This window comes from Eubalaena glacialis, chromosome 3, assembly GCF_028564815.1.
Source record: "Eubalaena glacialis isolate mEubGla1 chromosome 3, mEubGla1.1.hap2.+ XY, whole genome shotgun sequence".
NCBI classification, from domain to species: Eukaryota; Metazoa; Chordata; class Mammalia; order Artiodactyla; family Balaenidae; genus Eubalaena; species Eubalaena glacialis.
Genome location: NC_083718.1, coordinates 66,188,373 through 66,208,056, shown reverse-complemented (window position 1 = coordinate 66,208,056; position 19,684 = coordinate 66,188,373). Strand labels below are relative to the sequence as shown.

Sequence of the window (19,684 nt, the reverse complement as noted above, 5' to 3'; positions counted from 1 at the left end):
GTAATAGACAACACTTAATTGGGAACTGAAATGTGCTAGGTACTGTGCTAAATGCTCTACATGGACATTGATTCCTCACAACTACATAAGGAAGTTAACTGTTAGTAGCCACATTTCATGGTTGAGGACACTTTGGTTCAGAGAGGTTTCATAACTTCCTCAGGAATAAGTGGTAGTTCTGGGTCTGGAACCATGTAGTCTGACTGAAGCCCAACCACACTGGGCATCTTGCCTCTCTGGAGTCTAGGAGCAGAGACAGTATGGAGAGATAGGAGAGGAAGACAAAAAGGAAGAGCCCAGAGTAGAAAATGCTGTTCGGTGTGCCACAGGCAGTGTCATCTGAGGCACGGTCCTACCTTACAGCCCGTCAGGACTGCACAGTGGGATGGAAGCAAGTGACCCACCTCCAATATTCTCTGTTCCCAGAGTAGGGCAGATACCATAAAGAAACCATATGACTGCATGCACCTCTGGAGAAAATCCTGCTTTCTGCACTCTGGTCATGTTACCCTGGCTGTGGACAGAGCCCCCCACACAAGCATGTACATGGTAGATTAAAATATCATCTTCCACAGACTCTAATCACAGCCCTGGCACTGAAGACTGGGAAGACGCCCACACATCCATTTGCAGGTGCACTGGTTTTCTATATGAGAACAGGATGGGCAGTCCACATTCAGCTCCAATTGTGGAATTACTTAAAAAAAATTAATCTCAACACATGCTTTTTAGTACACCTTCTCCTGGAGGTTAGATCCATAATCCCTACGCAGAAGCAATTATTAGCAGAAATGATTTTATTTATCAAGCTACACACTCTTCCATCTCTGCAGAGGTGTTTACATAGTACAGACAGTTCACTTAAAATGCAATTATCCCACAGAACTGCTATGTCTGTTCTGAGGCAGTTATGTCTGATGGATGAAACACAGGGCTGGGAAATGGGGAACTGGGAATCTTGTAGGCATGTCGCTGGCTTTACTGAGGGACCTCAAATAAGTGGTGACCTATCCAGGACTCAGTTTTCATGTCTATAAGATACAGCTAATACTTTTCACCTTTTAAATAATCTCCTAGGGAAAAGACAAATATATAAACCAAAAAGAAAAAGAAAAAAGAAAGGAGACAACAAAGACCAAATCAGTGGAGCCCTCTGAGTTCTCTGTAATTATTAGGGGCAGCTCAAATGACACCTCATCCAAAAGGCTTTCTTTTTCTCTAGCTAGAAAAAGTTCTCTCCCTTCTCTCTCTATCCCACTCCTAACTTACAAATCATTTACTTTGAACTTTCATCATGGCCCTTAATATATTCTCATTGGTTTCAAATGATTTGTATAAATGTCGAATCCTCCCAAAGATTCTTGAGGGAAAAGAGTGCTTATCATTCTAGCTCAGTGTAAAGCCCAGGATGGTGCTCTATGCATAGTATGCACTTAAATGTTTGCTTGTGCTGAACTGATGCCAGCCTGGGGCTGGGGGTAGGGTTAACGCTTTCTTTAGAAAGAGTATTTTCAGTAGTTTCCCTGTCTAGATTGTAAACTTCCTGAGGTCAAGGACCAGTTCTCTCTGTTTATCTCTGCAACCTGAGCACCTAGCATAGAACCTGACACATTGCAGACACTCAAAACACATGTGTTTGTACGAATGAATGAATGAATGAAAATCAGGAATAAAAACTACATTACAAAGAATTACAAAGTAAGGCAGAAAAGGCCATGTGATGGGTTTGTTGGAGAATTTTCACCAGGAAGGGGAAGGCTTGAATGGTAGCTTGAGGGAGCAGCAAGGTTTAGGTAAGTTTTGTTGTTTTATTGATGATTATTTTTCAGTAAAGAAAATGAGCATGTTTATAGGCATTAGGGAAGGGTCTACTCTACCTGCAGCTGTGGCTTTATCTAGGTGTTCTTAATATGTGAAGCACTGTGTAGCAAACATTCAGTAATACTGAGATAAAGGGGGGAAGAGTATTGCTATAGGGAACAATGTACCAGCTGTCCCCTGGCAATGAGAGATGGCTGCCATCCTGAGCAACAGCTGGAAACTGCTCCCTTAACTGCAACTTGGACCGGCGCTTAGATTGCTTTCTGTGTCATTATGACAAATTGCACTCCTCATTATGAGACAGATTTGATCATGTATGCATAGGCTATCATGCCCCTGAAAAGTTACAGTAACTATTCACAGCCTCAAATGACGATGGCAGCTTCGCCTTTCAGTACTGGCATTATAAAGAGACACCACTGTACTAGATACTTTCAGCTTTGATTTCTCAGTCACACCAGCTCATGACCTCAGAAATCTTAATCCCTCTACTTTGTCAAAAAGGACAGAGGCAGAGCATTGATGTTTAGACTTTAGAGGCATCATCCGTTTGGTTTCAGTAGCTAAAAAGCTAGGCACTTCTCCCTTTAAGAGGTGTTGGTTTTCCTTTTTTAATTGAAAGCTGTATATTCGATGAGTGGCACACTATAACTAATTCTCTCATCTGGTAGCACCTGGCTCTGTGTCACGTATATGCTCAGGAGCACAGAAAACCTTTCTTGATCCCTCCAAGCAGATGAGACTTTTCCTTCTCTGAGCTGGCATCAGAGAACAGTCTTATCATATGCTCCTATTTTTCACTCATTTTATTTCCATTCACAAGCCCCCAGAAACCACTCTGCTGGACCGTAAACCCCTTGAGAGAAAATTGGTATGCATTCATTAAATTTTTCTTGATTTGAAAACAAATAGAATGGTGTCAGGCCGATTTTTATCTGTAATTTGTCTGAAGATCAGAGAAGTCTCTGATGTGTGGCAATATTTTAATAAGAAATGTCCTACATTATTGGCCAAAGACCAGCATTTTTTGGAAAATGACTTTTTTCCTGGTGATATTTCAGTTTAGGGTCGATGGATGATTTATTTCTCTTTTGAAGTTCAGTCTGGTCCAAGTCCTTTGGTTGGTGTGGATTTTCATACTTCAGCTCCTCTAATTTATTAGCCTTGCCAACTTTGATTTTTACTGGAGAGGGACTATTGGGATATTCATTTTGATGCCAAACTATAATTTCAAAAATTCTTATTGTTAAAAGATTTGAGTTGATACTTCTGACCCAATTAAGGCTCAACTATTTTTCAGCTAATTTCCCCTTTAAAGCCAAATCCAATTTGTAAAACTTGCAAAAGAAGTCTGTAAGGCAGATATCCATGGATATAGCCTTGTTCTTCCTGTCCTATCTTAATAAGCTAAGGAAGGCTGTTTATGGATAATGGAACAGCTGCCAGATTCCACCCCCAGGGTGACAGCAGCTCAGTTGTGGGAGAAGTGATGCTTAAAATTTGCATATTCTCTGTATACATAGAGTAGGCATATATATAGACACACATCCTTATTAGTTTGAAAAATGACATTTCAGAACCCTACTTGCCTATTCAATTCTTTTGCAAGAAGGATGAGTGGAGACCAGGTAGATGTGAAAATAAAATGGATTCAAGCAAGGGAAAAGATAATTGCATTAATCAAGGTGGGAGAAGATGGTGGCAATGACTAGGATGGTTGAGTAGAGATGGACCAATTCAAGGTTCTTTTGAGGTCCAATCTGAAGGACTTGGTGACCAGTTGGATGAGAGAAGTAAGGGAGAGGAAGAGATAAGGATCAAGTCCCTGCTTCTGGTTTGGGCTACTAAGTAGATAACGGTGCCATCCACTGAAAATAAGAAATGTAGGCGTTGGTTTGAGGTTGAGAAACAGCAGATTAATTCCATTTCCTAGATAGAGGTTGAGCTGGAAATGCCTGTAATACATTAAGGTGGATATGTCTAGAAGGCAGGTGGATATATGGGACTGAGGAACAGGAGAGAGGATGGAGATAAAGACTGGCAGCCATCAGCATATAGATGATGACTGAGGCCATGGACTAGATAAGATTTCCCAGGCAGAGGACCTTGCACAAACAGGAACACCAACATCTGGGGGATGTGCACAGAAAGAACAGCCAGCATACAGTGAAAACTGTAGGAAAAACTACAAAGTACAGTGTTGAGGAGGGCAAAGAAATACGAGTGCGTTGTCAGGGGTGGCAAGTGCTTTTGAGAAGTCAAGGGGGCAAGCTTTGAGAAGCATCCATTAGAGTCAGCAATAAGGCGATCTTGGCAAGAGCTGATCTTTGGAGTGGTGAAAGCACTAGCAAGACAGAAGTTAGTTGAGGAGAGGAAATGGAGACATTAAAGATTCAAAACTCTATCAGGGAGTTTGGCTGTGAAGAGGATAAAGTGGATAGGGAAGTAGCATCAGAGGAATGTAGGGTTTTTGCAAATTGTTGTATTTTAATGGGAGAGATACGAGTGTGTTTTGAATGCTGATAGGAAGGAGTCGCTAAAGAAGGAAAGGCTGGAGACGTGAGGTGGGAATGGGGTGGGGTATGGAGATTCAGTAAAGAGAGAACCTTGACAAAGCTGAAGGGGATGGCTCCAGAGCAGGACAGGAGGAGACAATCATCTTTTTTTGTAACAGAGGTAACAAAGAAACATAGCAGGTAGCTGCTGTGAAGAATGGGAGAAGGAATCAGGGTGCCTCCTATCTCTTGCCCATTCGGTAACTAACTGGCTATACTATACATAGCTCATCAAAGATGCCTTTTCAACTACACAGAGTGTTCAAAAGAGTATTGTGTACAAATGTAATCTGAAAAATTACTGTTGCTAGATGATTACCCTAAAATTGAAGTAGCATAAAAATAAAAAATAGGCTAAATTTACATCTTTATAAATCAGCATTTCTTAACACTTCTAACATTCTTTAAAGAACAATCTACATGGAACAGTGGCTTAAACCATTTTTCTTAAAGGAGAAATAGCCAAATGCCATCAGTAATTCTGGCCATGGGACCATGAGTACAGAAATGTGCCCAGTGAGGATCATGAAGAACTCACTCCTGACTCAACGAGCCAGAAAATGATCACATGAGCCAGAATAGCTTGGCCAACACTGGTTGTGCATTCTCCCCTTTTCCCCTGCTAACAGAATCCTGACTTTGTTCATTTCCAAGGTGAATAGGTGTTTTGGCCTAACAGATGAGTCTTGGTTGGTCCAAGCCAATCTGGTTTAAGAATGGAGACAGGACACAATTCTTGCCAATAAAACTACGTGGAGAAGTCTGCTGGAAGGGGAAGAGGCTTCTGGAAAAGTTTTCCTCACTCTTGAGAAAAGGAGCACAAGGCAGGAGCATAACTTTTCCATCTCTGCATGCATTTAGTATCTGGGACTGTGGCAGTCATCATGGAATCTGGAGGGGAGCCAGCCCGGGAGGACAGAGGATGCACTCGGGATGCCAGAACAAAAGATGGAAAGAACTAGGTCCTTCAGTGATGCCACCTGAACTGTTCCATTAACCAACCCCAGAACCACCTTACCTTGGAATTTCCTGCTATGTGAAATAATATTTTTTTTTCTATTTTTTAAGCCACTTCTAATTGCAGTTGGTTAGTATGGCAGGATGGAGCCAAAATGACTGAACTGCATGCAAAAGCAGGAACTGGAAACAGGTTGAAAACAGGAGAGAAGAAGTATTTGCCATTCTATGAATAAGAGTCATTGTATTATGAGAATCTATTCAATAAAAAGTAAGAGGGAAAGGGTTCTGATGGGAAGGAAGGAGACAGAAGATTGGGGGGAAAAGGCAAGCTGCAAACAGAGCATGAGACAAGTCCTATTAATGCCTCTTTTGCCCACTCCATCCTTCGGGGAAATGGACTGTATTGTCTTTATCTCTCTAATACCCTGTGTGTCCTTGATCATTAACTTTTACTTCTCAGTCTGTGACTCATTCCCAATCTCAGACGTCAGAATTCTGCTAATAGTTCCTGAGAGAGAAAAAACACAAATACCAATTACTCACTGAGGATATCCACTCCTTCCAGGGTGGAGCATTGACAGTTCATTAAATGGACTAGACATTCGTCCTTGCTCCCCACTGAAGGCCATCCAGATACCTCCAGGGGAGAAATGTCTGTTTCATCAACCCTAGTGGCTCATTCACACCTAGGGATTTAAAAATCACCTCCTAAACATCCTACATACACAGTTCTAACCTTTACTACTCTGTAGTCCTGTTCAGATGCCTCCAGGAAAGCTACATTTTAATGCCTCTATACTCCTCTACCCCTGCCTATAACCTCGAATTCATCATGCCCTCAATGGGGCTAATCTTCATCCAAATAAACTCTCCTTACCAGTTATCTCATTTCTGTCTAGGATATGCACCACTAGACAACTGGGCTCATTCTGAAGCCTCCTAACATCTAACTGCTTGCTCTTTCAAAGCATCTCTCAGATTCATCCACTCATTTCAACGCCCATCATCTCCATCATAATCCAGACACTCACATGTCCCACTTCAGTCACACCTCAGCTCAAGGTCTCTGATTCTACTCTCGCCTACTTACCACTCGCTTTGTCAACATGTCATCTCTCCACTCAGCAACCTGCCTGCAGTGGCTCTCATTTGCTATGGCACCAAGCCCCAGCTCTTCTGGGAGGGGTTTCAAGGCCCTCCCTAATCTGGCTCCACCATATTCTTCCACTGTCTTCCAGTCAGACAGACAAGCTAGACACTGTCAAATACACACACTGTGTTCTCTTAGCTCTGGGCTTCCACCGTGCTGGCCTGTGTGTGTCTCTGCTTTCCTAATCCTTCTCATTCCTCCAGGCCCAGCTCTAATCTCCCCTCTTCCCTGAAGACTTTGTAACCATCCCAGCTCTTTCTGCTTTGAACTCCCAGTACCATACGCTTTAGCATCTAATTGTCCCACTAAAGGTCCATTTTCTTTCCCTGGCTGGGCCACACTGCTTGTTAGACAAACCTTGTCCTACACTTCTGAGTGTTCCTCATAGTACCTGGTAGAGTCCTGAGCGCTAAGTAGGGAAGAGATAACTATTTATTAATTGAATGATCAACATGCAAGGGGTACACCTTGCCTCTTTCTCTTATAATTTTAGTTATTGAGGAGCCTGGGAAGAAAGCAAGGGGCAGCTATGTCCTGCAGCCCTTGGAAAGCCTGGCATGCATTCCAGGAGATATCTGATACAGCTGGCAGGCTCCCATTCCCAGAATGGAGATAATCATCGTCCAAAGAAGCATCACCAAACTGATGGTTCTCATCAGTAAGGAACCAGAGTGGAAGCCGGACAGGAGCATGGGGCAGGGCAGTCGGGAACTAGATTTACCACTGTGGCTTCCTCCAGTGGAGTCACTTGGTGCCAGGGGAGGTGGATGCGGCTTGTCCATCAGCACGCCAGATGCGGGGGCTCCTCCCAAGGGGACAGAGGGGATGGAGTAAGGGCCGGGGACACCGGAGACAGAGGGAGGGTACCCGGCCTTTGCTGCTTTCCCTGCTTCATACACTGTGGAGGGAGATGAAGAGCAAGAGAGATTACATCATCCCACCCTCCACAACCCTCACACCAAAAATTCCTGAGGGTGTGCTTGAGGGAGCTCCTGGATGTATGCGCGGGCGCGGGCGTGTGTGTGTGTGTGTGTGTGTGTGTGTGTGTGTGTGTGTTCTACTAGTCCTGAATTGATTCATTGGAACCCCTCTCCCCCACTCTCTTGGACTCCTCCAGCGATGACATAAGGAATTACAGTGTTTAGTAGTACCTGGCAACTGCGTAATTAAGCAGTGCTGGGAGCTGTCACAGCAGCCTCCCCTGTGACAGCAGCAGCCCACTCTTAGCCACGTTGCTGCAGGCTGCCTCAGCCCCTCTGGAGGAGGCCTAGCACTGGGGCTGCCCAGGGCTGCTTCCAGGAGGCGCCTAACCTCTTCTAGAGAGGCAAAGCCAGCTATGTGCTGACACACGGCCCCACTCTGTGAGCTCAAAAGCAGAGCAAACAATCTGACTCCTCGCGCGGAAACTGCTGTGTCCCTAAGGATACGAAAGATACACATGGTGTCTCTCTCCTGCAAGATGTTTATGGCAGGGTGCCAAACTTACTGCCTATATGGGCTTGGCCAGGGAGGTAAAATTGTGAATCCCCAAAGGAGGACTAGTTCCTTTGTGGACCATTTTGTCATAGGAGTAAATACAACTCATCTGTGTCTGGATGGGACCCAAAGGCTGTGGTTTGCACACGCTGTTGGTAAACAAGAGGAGTTCTCTGCACGCACAAGGCATGACCAGAGAAGGTTTTCTCTAGTTTGGATGCCCGAGGAGAGGGCAAAAGCCTTACCCCGCAACCTCACCATCCTGAACCTGCCCTTCCTTTCAGCAATAGTGTCAGTGAGGATTCCAAATGCAGGGGTGATAGGTGTAAATCAGAAGCATGGAGAGGTGCCTGTAGGTGAGAAGGCAAACAAGAATGGTCATCTCAGGAAGCCGGGGGCTCCCAGCAGAGGTGAGTCTGGAACGATCGCTTTTGGGGTGGAAGGAAAGGTGGTGGAGAAGGCGCTCAGGGCACATAGCTGTCTGATGGAAAGGTGACGTTTCTTTTGATCACTCTACGTCTCCACACTCATCACTTTACTCACAGGCCTGCGGGCAGCAGCAGGAATCTGGGCAACAGGGGCAGCGGATGTAGCAACAGCAGCTGTGAGGGCAGCACTGGCACCAGCAGATCCCCACCAGGACGAAGAAGAGGAAGACTCCCAGGATCACCAGGCCAACAAACACCCACTCTGGAAGGACGCACAGAGAAACCCACACTCGAGGCGGCACCCTCTCATCAGTGTCTCCCTGGGAGACGAGTGAGTGGGAGGGACCTGGGGGAAGACAGTATCTCGTAACAGGGCACAGAGCCCCCAAACTACGGAGGAACTCTGAGAGTGAGAAGGGCAGACCCTCCCAGGGCTGGGGCGTGGAGAGCAAGGAAGGTTACCGGGGTCATACTGAGCACACATAATGACCAGTACCAAGTGATGGGGGAGTTTTAGGGCCCCTTCCTGGAGAAAGGGCTTACCTTACCAACTGTAGTGTCAGAACAAGTATGGGACAAGAGCAGAGATTCCTGGCTAGGTAGAGGGGAACTTTGCTTGCTGAGCTATAAAGTGGTGGGTTCTGTGAATTCGTATCTTTTGTAGCCAAGTTAATCTTGTCCCTAAAAGTGTTAAGTCCTGAGAAAAAGTTCTCTATGTCTATATGGTCTAAATCAGAACATATTTAGGTGGTCCAGGTCCCTTGTGTATTCATCTGCTTTCCCTACTGACTGCCTCTTAACATCTTTCCTGTACTCAGCATCAGGACTGAGATCAAAACCCTTTGCTAAAGAAAACTAGAGACATAGGCTCCGAAGAGAAGAAACTGTCCCCATTCCCCAAGAATGGTTTGATCACACTCCAGCTGACCACGCTACACAGCCAGCACAGCCACGGACTAAAGTGGCTCAGGACTGTGGTGGCTGGGAAGGCTCTCACGTGTATATCTGACCATGTTTGTTAACGTCTGCTGTTTTCACAGCTCTGCCAGAGGCTGAACGTGAATTTAATTCATTTGCCCATCCAAGAGATTAAGAGAAAGGAAACAAATCCATTTGGCTTAGATAAAAATGACTGTGGCCGTGGAGTGACCTGATGTCATGCTTTTGGGACTTGGCTATAGGATCCAATGTCCCACTGGGGGCCTGGGATGGACTGGAATGAGCCATGATTTCCTTTCAAAGCAAAAGATTAAAGCAATTCATTTTGATTGCAAACCATCTCCCAAAATTCCCTTTGCAATCAGCTTCAAGTACACATTGTTTTGTTTGAATTTTAGTTATTAAATATTCCTTCAGTGAAATGGGACATTCAGTTGGAGCTTGAGAATATGATATTTTGGTTATATAAAGGGTTTTGTGATAATGATAAAGTTATTTGACCTTTGTTTAGAACATAATTTCCTCAGAGAGAAAACAAACAACTTACGTTTCCTGAATGGTCCTCCTCACTCACCCATCAGAAACACATTCAAAATAACCAGGTCACCCTCTATTCAGGAAGGAAGTGAGAAGGCCTTGTGCCCAGCTAGAATGTTCTGGAGAGCATTTGGCCTGTGCCTTAGCACTAACATAATAACACAATGCGGCCTGAGATAGATATGGGCCCTGAGGATGAGATGAGCTGTGTGGTATGGTGGCTACAACTCGGGTCAGGCAGTCAAGGATAAAAGACTGGCAGGTTACCTTGGAGAAACAATGTTATCCATGAAAGGATTCTTGCAGTCAAAAGGGAGAGAAATTCAGGCGACCAGGACCAGATATGAAAAATACAGTAACTTTTCCTTGGGACTGCGGGATATAACATCTAGTATGAAGCAATGCAGTGTAACATTGTTTTTTTGTGATGAGCAAATGCGTACAAATTGATGGAACTCTGGATAAGGTGGATCACAAAGAAATATCTGTTTGCGTCCTTGGGATCAACATCAGTAAAAAGAATGTCTGTATTTGGGTTGGCCAGCTAATGGGAAAGGATCAGGAGAATTCACGGAAGAATAATTAGTGAAGCTCAACTGTGAAGGCTCTGGATGCTTCTTAAAACCTGAATCAAGTCAAAACCAATCGCCAGGATTATTTTGTTTCTCTCTTTTGCTCTCAATTATGAAGCAGCTCTTAACCCTTTGGCAGAAGCTCTCCAAAGCAAGGCTGAATCATATCCTTTCCTATTCCCTGCCTTTGGATATGTCCTCTCCCATAGTTCATTCTTGTTTCTCTCTAATCCTCCTTCCATGATGGGCTATAGTGCAGCATCAAACTGATGTTGGCTTGTCTAGCTGGTATGTTCAACAGAAGCTACAAAAAAAGACAGAGGTGTACATTTGGTGCAGGTGTCCTTGACATAGGGTCCATGGACCCCAGCGACTTAGGGGGCCAAGAAGCCCCTGAAATTGTATACAAAGCAATGTAGATCTCTAAATGTGTACTTTTCAAGGGAGAAGGGGTGCATAGCTTTCATAAGGTTTGAAAAAATGTTTTGATAAAGTTATAAAAGGCAATTCAGAGTAACATGGTTGTACACTAATGAATGGGTAAACATAAAACTTAGGGAATAAGGAATGCAGATTAATAACCACTCCGTTAAGGATACTTATAGCTATCTGGGTGCAGCTGAGGTACTGAGATTGCGAAAAGGCCTGCATACCTGACACTGAAGGACTGGGTCCCCATCTCAGCCTATTTTTAATTACCATTATTCTTTTAGGGCCTAGTAACAGAAGAAATACAATTTGAAGGCCCTTCCAATGGGCTTAATTCATCCTGAAAAATACCACAGACATATATAGACAAATGTACAAATAAATTGAAGGAGCAATTAGTAACTAATGCAGAAGCAAGACAGATGGAGGGATAGCAAATTAAGCAAATACAGAGTTAAATGACTGAATACCTGGCATAATCTCCACAGCAAAACTGGGCAAGAGATCAGCAAGCAGCCCTGTCCTGCCTAAAAGAAGTGGAAGGAAAAGAAGTAAAGAGGTTACTCCAAAGGAAAAACACAGCCTGAAGCCTAGCTCCAGTTAGCACCATCCCTACATGGGGCCATTGATCCATGCTGTCTGTGTCATGAGACGCACATCACCAAGGCTGGGCTCAGTCAAGAGAATGACCTTCTCCATCAGTCTTTGGCAGCCATCTAAGAACTCTGCACCTAAACCAGGCAGAGGCAGAAACAGAAATTTCTCTCCAACTATTATAGAAGGAGGAAGTCTCTGCTTCAAATATGAAAAACCCTGCTTGAGCAGACTGACGTATACCATCTCCATTCATTTATACATCCTACTCCACGTATATTATTGGAAAGTCAAACCCGTCTGTATCCAAACGTTCAACCTACATTTTCATACATCCATACACAGTCCCATGTCCATATAAAAACAAAAGTACATATTTGGTTTTAACTCAGAATTATCTCCCTACATGATTCTATTTATAGCCTAAAGATATTTCAATGATTAAAGTTTTCAAAGGCAAGGAAATGATAAAGCTAGATCAGTTATACACTCTTCGACACTCCTTCTGGCTTCAGAAATACTCTGTACATATGTATATGGTATGGCTTTTCCATATGGCACCCACAGCTGGCGTGGTATGGACCCAAGTGCCTTCTGCGTGATATGGCACAGAAGCTTAAGGGCTGGTGTCAGAACAGGTGCCCCTCGGGGCTCTGAGAAGCAAAGAGCTATGCAGGAAACAACACACTGGAAGAGTTTGGGGAGGAGGTTAGTCCTTTTAAAAACTAGCCTGGTTTATACAGAAAGAAGTGCTGAATGCTTCCACCATGTTCTCATATCCAGGTAAATATAAAGGCTGTAGTAGGACTTCTGCCCTGTACCAGGTTCTCTCTATCACAGTGCAGCCTTGCTAAGAAACAAGTTGCACTAGGAAACAACTAGCAAACTCGCTTCCTTTGAGGCTTGTGATGGCAAAAGGTCACTATGGTTCCTAAGCCTGCAACTGAATCTTACTTCACTTATGGGCATGACACATGCTTCTAGAACAGCTCTGTCCAGTAGAAATATAATGTGAGTAACCAGTAATTTTAGCTTTTCTAGTAATCACATTAAAAGTTTTTTTTTAAAAAAAAGATGAAATTACCTTCATAATATTTTTACTTGTACCAATGTAGCCAAAATATTAATACTTCAAAGGCTCTGTAGCCACACATCACTATTAGAAAACACACCTCTAGGGGTCTGGTCTCTTTGGCTCATTAGAAAACAACTTTTCCTGTTGAAGTTTGTTGAGGTGCATTAGAGAAAAAGTTACCCATGTGTGGTTTATATTTTGAGTCTAAAGGTCATAGTTGGTCACTGATCCTCTCCTCTATCAAATCACCCCATAGAAAAGCAGCTCTGCCAAAAGTCAAAGAAAAAGAAGTTCTTCCAATGCACTAGGAGAGGATGCTGCAGCAGGGGCAAGGTGTTAGGGAGTCAGGTAAAAGGGCTCTTTGCTCACTTTATTTTTCTTGGCTCTTCTCAACTATACAAGGCCAGTGTGGTAAAATGTGTCCCAGTCATGTTTCCTGCCTGGGTAATGGTCCCACATTTGAAAAGTTAATCAGTACCAGAGTACATTCCAAGGAAAAGAAAGCATGGAGTGGGCCACTGCGTTAACTCTGTTTTATTTTTTATTTAGTTATTTTTTTGGCCACGCCATGCAGCATGTGGGATCTTAGTTTCCCAACCAGGGATCAAACCCGTGCCCCCTGCAGTAGAAGCTGGTAGTCTTAACCACTGGACTGCCAGGGAAGTCCTGAAGTTAGCTCTGTTTTAGGTTTTGGCAAGAAGGGTTTCCTTCTTTCTGTCTTCCATCTTGTGCAGCTGACACGGTAAGAGTGGTTTGGTGCTTGCAAGGTCTCTTGGAAAGACAAGTGGGAGCCAAGTAGGTCATTGGAAAAGGGCATCTTGAAGGAGAGATGGGCTAGCCTTTGGCCTAAGCCAACATGAAAGGCTAGGAGGTTCCCCAAAGCTCACACGTGGTCTAGTCCAGTTCCCTAGGATAGGCGACCAGACAGGGATTTGGGGCCAAAGTCCAAGCAAGTGATTAAGAGCATGCATTTGTCTCACATGGAATGTTCTCTGTACAAATATCTCTTGGAAGCTCAACAAGGCAAGAGACAGGTGGTCAAGGATTTGGAAATTTGGGATCTTGGACATCTCTTAAAGGCATAATTAGTATTAATTACAGCCAACAGCCAATGATCAAGAAGTCAATATTAAAAAAAAAAGAAGTCAATATACTGTGCTTTTAGCAAGGCAGTTATCAGATGCTTACTTAATGGTGTTTTTTTTAATATGGACAATTAGTACTTCTAAATATATCTTATTGTATGTAGCAAAATGAGAAGCTTTTATTGTGTTTACTTTCTAGTTCTCAAGCCTACCACTGTTTTAAACATCCTTATATGTGCTGTAGCCCAAATCATTAATTACATTCATAAGAGAAATGTTATTGATGGTATAAGCTATCGATTTGTATACAATTTCTCACAGGAAATTAGCTATGTGATAATAATTAACTATAAAAAAATCCATACATTCAAGGAGGATATGGTACTCACACATATTATATAGAGCATGTTCTATTGGAGTAAGCAGTGCACTGGGAGTCAGGGTACTGAAGGCAGCTTTGACATTAGTTTACTTGGTGACCACTATGGACAGATTACTTCCTCTTTCTAGGACTCAATTTTCTCATTAGTCAAATGAAGCGGTTGAATGAAGAGATCCATAAATAGGGAGACCATACATCTTGGTTTGTCTGGGACAGTCCTGGTTTATGCCTGTTGTCCTGGTGTAATTATTAATAGCACCCCTTTTAATTCCAAAGTGTTCTAATTTGGACAATTATTTATATGGTCACCCTATCCATAACATTTTCAGTTCTCAAATCTGATACTCAGTGATCAGAGTTGCAAACTCAATTCCATATATTTATACGGACCAGTAGATAATGCACACAAGTGCAGCTGGTCAAATGTAATACAACTGGGAGCAGCTGGGCGTGTGGCAAGTGGCATATTGTGTCTGTAGGGGCTGCTTCTACGCACCTCTAGCCAATTGTTGCCTCACAGAAATGTGTCTTCAGGGTTGCAAATCTTCCTATTTTTCAAGATTAGCCAGATACCAGATTTTTATGTGAAATATCCTGATTTTCAAATGTTGGCAACTGGTTCATAGATTTTTAAAAATCACTGGACAAGCCATACAAAATATGTTTTGGGACTGTATAGAACCCAGAGGTCATGTGCTTGCAACCACTGCGGGGTATATATACACAGATATAATTATGATGGATGAAACACACAAGCTGGATATCCCCACATGCTGTTTAGAACAACACCTTGATGGTGTTCTGACACTACTTCTGCACACAGAATGTTAGTGAATATAAGCTGTAGGCACCTATGTTCAAATTAAAATCTGAAAGCAACAGTATGACACACCAAATTGTTAGCCCTTATTTCTGGGGCACTGGAATGGGCATCATGGAAGAACAATGAAGGGGCTTTCATTTTTTAGATTTTTTTTACACGTGTAATTGAAAAAGTTAAAATAAGAAACTTGGACAGGAGATTCACAAAGCTTGTCACTCCAACAGAAAGACGTACATCAAGCTTCTCATTCTCCCTGAAGCAACGGCCAATAGCTGACACTTCAGAAGATGGTGAAGCCTTCCCATAATGCACCCGTGTAGTGTTAGCCCCAGGGTGGTGTGGGTGACAGACTTTGGCAGTAAAGTGGGTAAAATTAAATGTCTTCAGAATTCAGAACATAGTAGGAGTTTGGGGATAGCAGATTATACCACTATGTTATGTCAACAGTAGAGAGGGAGAGAGAGAGCAAAGCTCTCTGGCTTTTATACCATGACCTATATTTTCCTGGAGCTAAAGGCATTTTAAAAAGTGAATTTATGCTGGAATCCTATATTTCTAAAAGTCATTTTGCTTCCAGCTTCTTGCTTAACAATTCCTAAAAACTGCTGTTGCCAGTTAGAAATGCTCTAACTTTTCTTCCTATTCTACTCTATTCTATTCTGTCACATCCAATGAAGGTCTGATGTTAGAGAGTCCAAACAATTGCAGTAAATACATTCCAGATTTCAGCAGCACTTTACCAACACTTGTGAATCACTGTCATTCTTCCAGGATTCAGTTAGAGTGGCAATTACAAGTCACTTTAATGTCTAAGAAAAGGATGGAAAACAGACCCAGCAAATAGAAAGCCACATTTACTCTTTTCAAACCCCAGCTCCAACTATGAGTAGAAAATACAGTTTTCATGTAAGCACTTCAAACAGTTTTCCCCAAACCTTGCAGAATCCGTTACTTTTAAGAAATTTCCACATGAATAGACCAAATGAATCAGGCATACTACTAGTTTGTACACACACACATGCAAGTGTCAGTATCATTCCATACCGTCACAAACATCATAGCCCAAAACATTCATGTATTTTGGGTTGAATGACGAGGGCAGAAACAATCATTTTGAATAAAACAACTTACAGATTTTACCTATATAATTCCCTATTTCAGCTGTTTTCTGCCACTGACACCTTGAAGTTATCCCCAACTGAATTCTTGGTACATATTCCTGAGAACAAGCTCACTTCTGGAATGTCTCCAATTCATTCATTCAACAAAGAAATGTATATTGTGCCTGGTGGAGACGCAGAGAGGAACAAGACTTGATCCCTATGCTTGAAAGCCTCAGGCTCGCCCATGCAGCTTGTCCAGCAGTGTGAAGCTAAGAACTCACCTTTACTTCTCTGCTTCTGGGTCACATGACTTACCAAGGTCAAAGGACTTTCTTCCTGCCAAGTCCCCTGTTTTCATTAGCTTTTTTTTTTTTTTGCATTTTTGACATCAGGTTCCCCCAGTCATGAGGCCTTCCCCCAGAGACACAGTCCTTGCCTGGTTTCCCACTCCTCTCCTACCCATGGCATTATCTTCACATATTTCACAACAAACCATGTCCCAGTGACATTTCCCCAAGGTTCTGATACCCTTTTCTTGGCCGGTCAGGCCCTCAATGCAGGATGTACTTACCTTCTTTACTAAGATAACCAGCTAATGAACTTCTCAATCTTCTGCTTCACTCAAATTCTTACCACACACAGTGTACAAGACTCTGAAATATGTTCCGACAGAGCCGTGTAAGAATACTGCCCCGAGAGGCTGCATCCTCCTCCATGCTCCCGGTTTCATGAGAGCACTTGTCTCTCAGCTGCCGTGATTCCTTTACATGTGCCTCCACTAGCAGGATGGAAACCCCTCTGCATCCCCAACAGCGTGGCATGAGGAGGCACCTCACCCGTCAGGACCTTGAACTTTTCCCAGTAGTAAATCCCCATTGTTTTCTATGCTGGGCTTCTGGCTGGACTTCTGATTTACTGCTCATGTTCGTGCCTTTTATCCAGCTCAAATGGACTCTTAATGAGCATATGAAGGAACCATTCATTCATTCAGCACTATTCTATGTACTGGAGAATGTTTAGTACCCCTGGACTCAGGGCTCAATGCCAGGAGCATCCTCTACTCACTGGAATATCCCCAAATGCCATCTTGCTATCTCAGGGGATTGAAGCACCACCTCATCCCACCCCTACAAGCTGAAAGCCACGAGGCTAGGGTATTTTCAAGGCAGCCATTACAGAGAGATACAATATGCGCCCCAAATTGGTTTTTGTCTCTAGTCTTAAAACTTAAATCCAAGCTCTGATCATTAGTCCAAGTTCTAGATGTAGGACAAACTTGTTTTCAGATCCTAGATCTGCTACTCAATTATTTGATGACAAAAGACACATTATTTAATGCATTGGACCTTATGAAAAGAAGGGAAAACAATACTTCCTTTGTCCTTGTGATGTCAACACTGCTGACAGCATAGTTATCTCCATTCATTTCTTTGAAACGTACTAACTTGGAGTCCTTTTCAGTTTTGCCAATATATCATACAAATGAACCTTCTGTTCAGGATGATCTAGAATGTTTTTCTTCCCCAGCTTCTTGAGGTTCCCTTCTTTTCCCTTCTGCTTAATGTACATCTCGGCTTCATCCCACTTCCAAGCTTTCCTAAGATGCCCTGGATCCATTTTCAGGGATGTACTGTATCCACCCCTGATCTCTCAGATCCTAACCCTCTAAAAGGTTTCTCTCCTAAGTCTTTGAGGAGAGCAGATGTTTTTCTCTGGCCCTTTTAAGTGTAAAGTTGTTTCTATGGCTGTTTGGAATCCCCCCAAATTGCAAATTTCCCAAGGGCACACACATCCCTGTTTTTATTCTATATTCCCATGGCAACCATGCATTCAATAAATAAAGATTATGATTATCCATCACAAATGTGGATATAGCCTCCTTTTCTTTTATATGTAAACTATGTATTTAAGCATTTCATGTGTGTACTTTTTCTTTTTTTGTCCCTTTCGTTTTAGCTCACTTAAAATTATAGTGAATAATTCTTACAGTGAATTCTCTCCACAAAATGAGTAGTATCAGACCATCTGCAATTAACTGTTAATAAATGCTTCAGGCTTTTTGGCAGTGATTATAAGCTTGGCCTAAGGCACTGACTTCTATTCACACAGAATTCTAAAATCAGATTGTATTGCCAGAAAGGATCTCAGAGGTCATCTAATCCATAACCCACTCCATGTTTTCAGGAACCTGAGGCTCAGAGAGCTTAAGAATCTTACCCAAAGTCACACAGCTGACTAATAAACCAGGAGTAGAACCTGGGTCTACTCACCCCCATCCCTATCTTTTTTCCCCAGTATCTCACTCCCCTTCAAGCTTTGCTTATTCTTAATTTAGAAACGTTAGACATGTGCAGCATTTCTAATCTCCTAGTATCTGCAGTGAGCAACACAGAAATTTGTGTCTGTGGCATTACTGCTCTACTTACATAATTAAAGTATAATGTTTGGATATAGGAGTGTTGGAGATGGTTAACAATTTCAGCACCTTTTAAAGCTGTGACCAGAAAATGATTACTGAATACATCATAACACAGTATGAGCTAATTAAAAGGCATTCACCATGCTGCTATAAACTAATAAACAATAATAAAAATGATTGCAAAGCACTCTGCCTTTGCAAAGTGCTATAGTGATCCAACCCCCTAGCCCTCAAGAGTGAGTAGATGCAAAGTGTTATTAGTAATATAACATGCTCAACTTGGCCTGAGATGAAATGACTAAGACAGTTAGATTTGATTCCAAAATGATGTGGAGCAGGGTGGGATTTAATGCGAGGAGGAAATTGAGTTTCTTGGTGCCCAGTGTGATTTCCTGAGCTCCCTGTGCTCCGACCATCAGACCTGCACAGACACTTCAGGTGCAAAGATATCAAGAACGGCTAGTTTCCTTAACCCAAAAAGCCCAGGCGGTCCACGGCAGACACGGAGGGGCACACAGCTTGGTAGGTCTCGGATTGTCAGAGTTCCTGCCCTTTCCTCCGTGGCCAGCCCCCTCTCGGTGTGAGGGGCTTGGGCATGGAGCATTTCCCAGAGCAAATTCTGAGGCACTGCACCGTGTGAACTCAGACCTGCACACTTGAATAGCGAGCGGCAGCTGGCTTTGGAGAAAAATGCCATGGCTGTCTCCTGACCGGCTTTCAAGGGCTGCCATTCTTTCTTTCCAGGGCTGAGCCGATTTTCGGCGACACCCGCTCTCCCGCGGGCCTCCAGGGCCTCCCCTCTGCGGGGCCCGTCCCCTCCCTCCCGCGCACCGGCTTCGCATTTTTGCCGCCTCCCGGCTCTGTCGACTACAATGCGGCCGGCGGGCTGACCCAGCTGCTCCAGCTCCCGCCTGGGTAACCACGGCAACCTCGGGCTTCAGGAATGCTCACTAATTGAAGGCCGAGTTTCCTCCCACAGTGATGAGCAACAAGTGAAGCAAAAATAGTGAGGCGGGATAAAGGCTTCGAGGGAGCAGGGGGAGGGAGGGGAGAGCAGTCACAGAGCGGGACTGGGCGGCTGGGGGTGAGGGGAGGGCAAACACCGCCTTCAACACCTCGTTTGTTCTCTTCACAACCCAGGGCAGTGAAGAACCTTAAAGGACATCGTTTACCCGTCAGAAACCTCAGCACACGTTTTCCAGTGAACAACTGTTACTGCAAACCGCCACCTCTTTGCTGGGCCCCTTTGCTTCTAGTAAATGAATGGAGATGTGCACATCCCGAGGTCCCAATAATTAGAATGCCAGCTAACATCTAGGGTGCAGCAGGTGAAGGT

At 43.5% G+C, this 19,684-nt stretch overlaps 1 protein-coding gene across 2 annotated transcripts in view; it reads right to left on the bottom strand.

The window, feature by feature from the left end:
- Positions 1-19,684, bottom strand: part of ILDR2 (immunoglobulin like domain containing receptor 2) — a 58,163-nt gene that overhangs the window by 11,639 nt on the left and 26,840 nt on the right. The window contains exons 4-6 of one of the 2 annotated variants that reach the window (XM_061183146.1): positions 11,338-11,394; positions 8,506-8,652; positions 7,208-7,384 (exon numbers count right to left, since the gene is read on the bottom strand). In XM_061183146.1, the coding sequence (XP_061039129.1) occupies positions 7,208-7,384; positions 8,506-8,652; positions 11,338-11,394 (381 nt within the window). The remainder of the gene's footprint in view (positions 1-7,207; positions 7,385-8,505; positions 8,653-11,337; positions 11,395-19,684) is intronic. The other variant, XM_061183147.1, reaches the window with a different exon arrangement.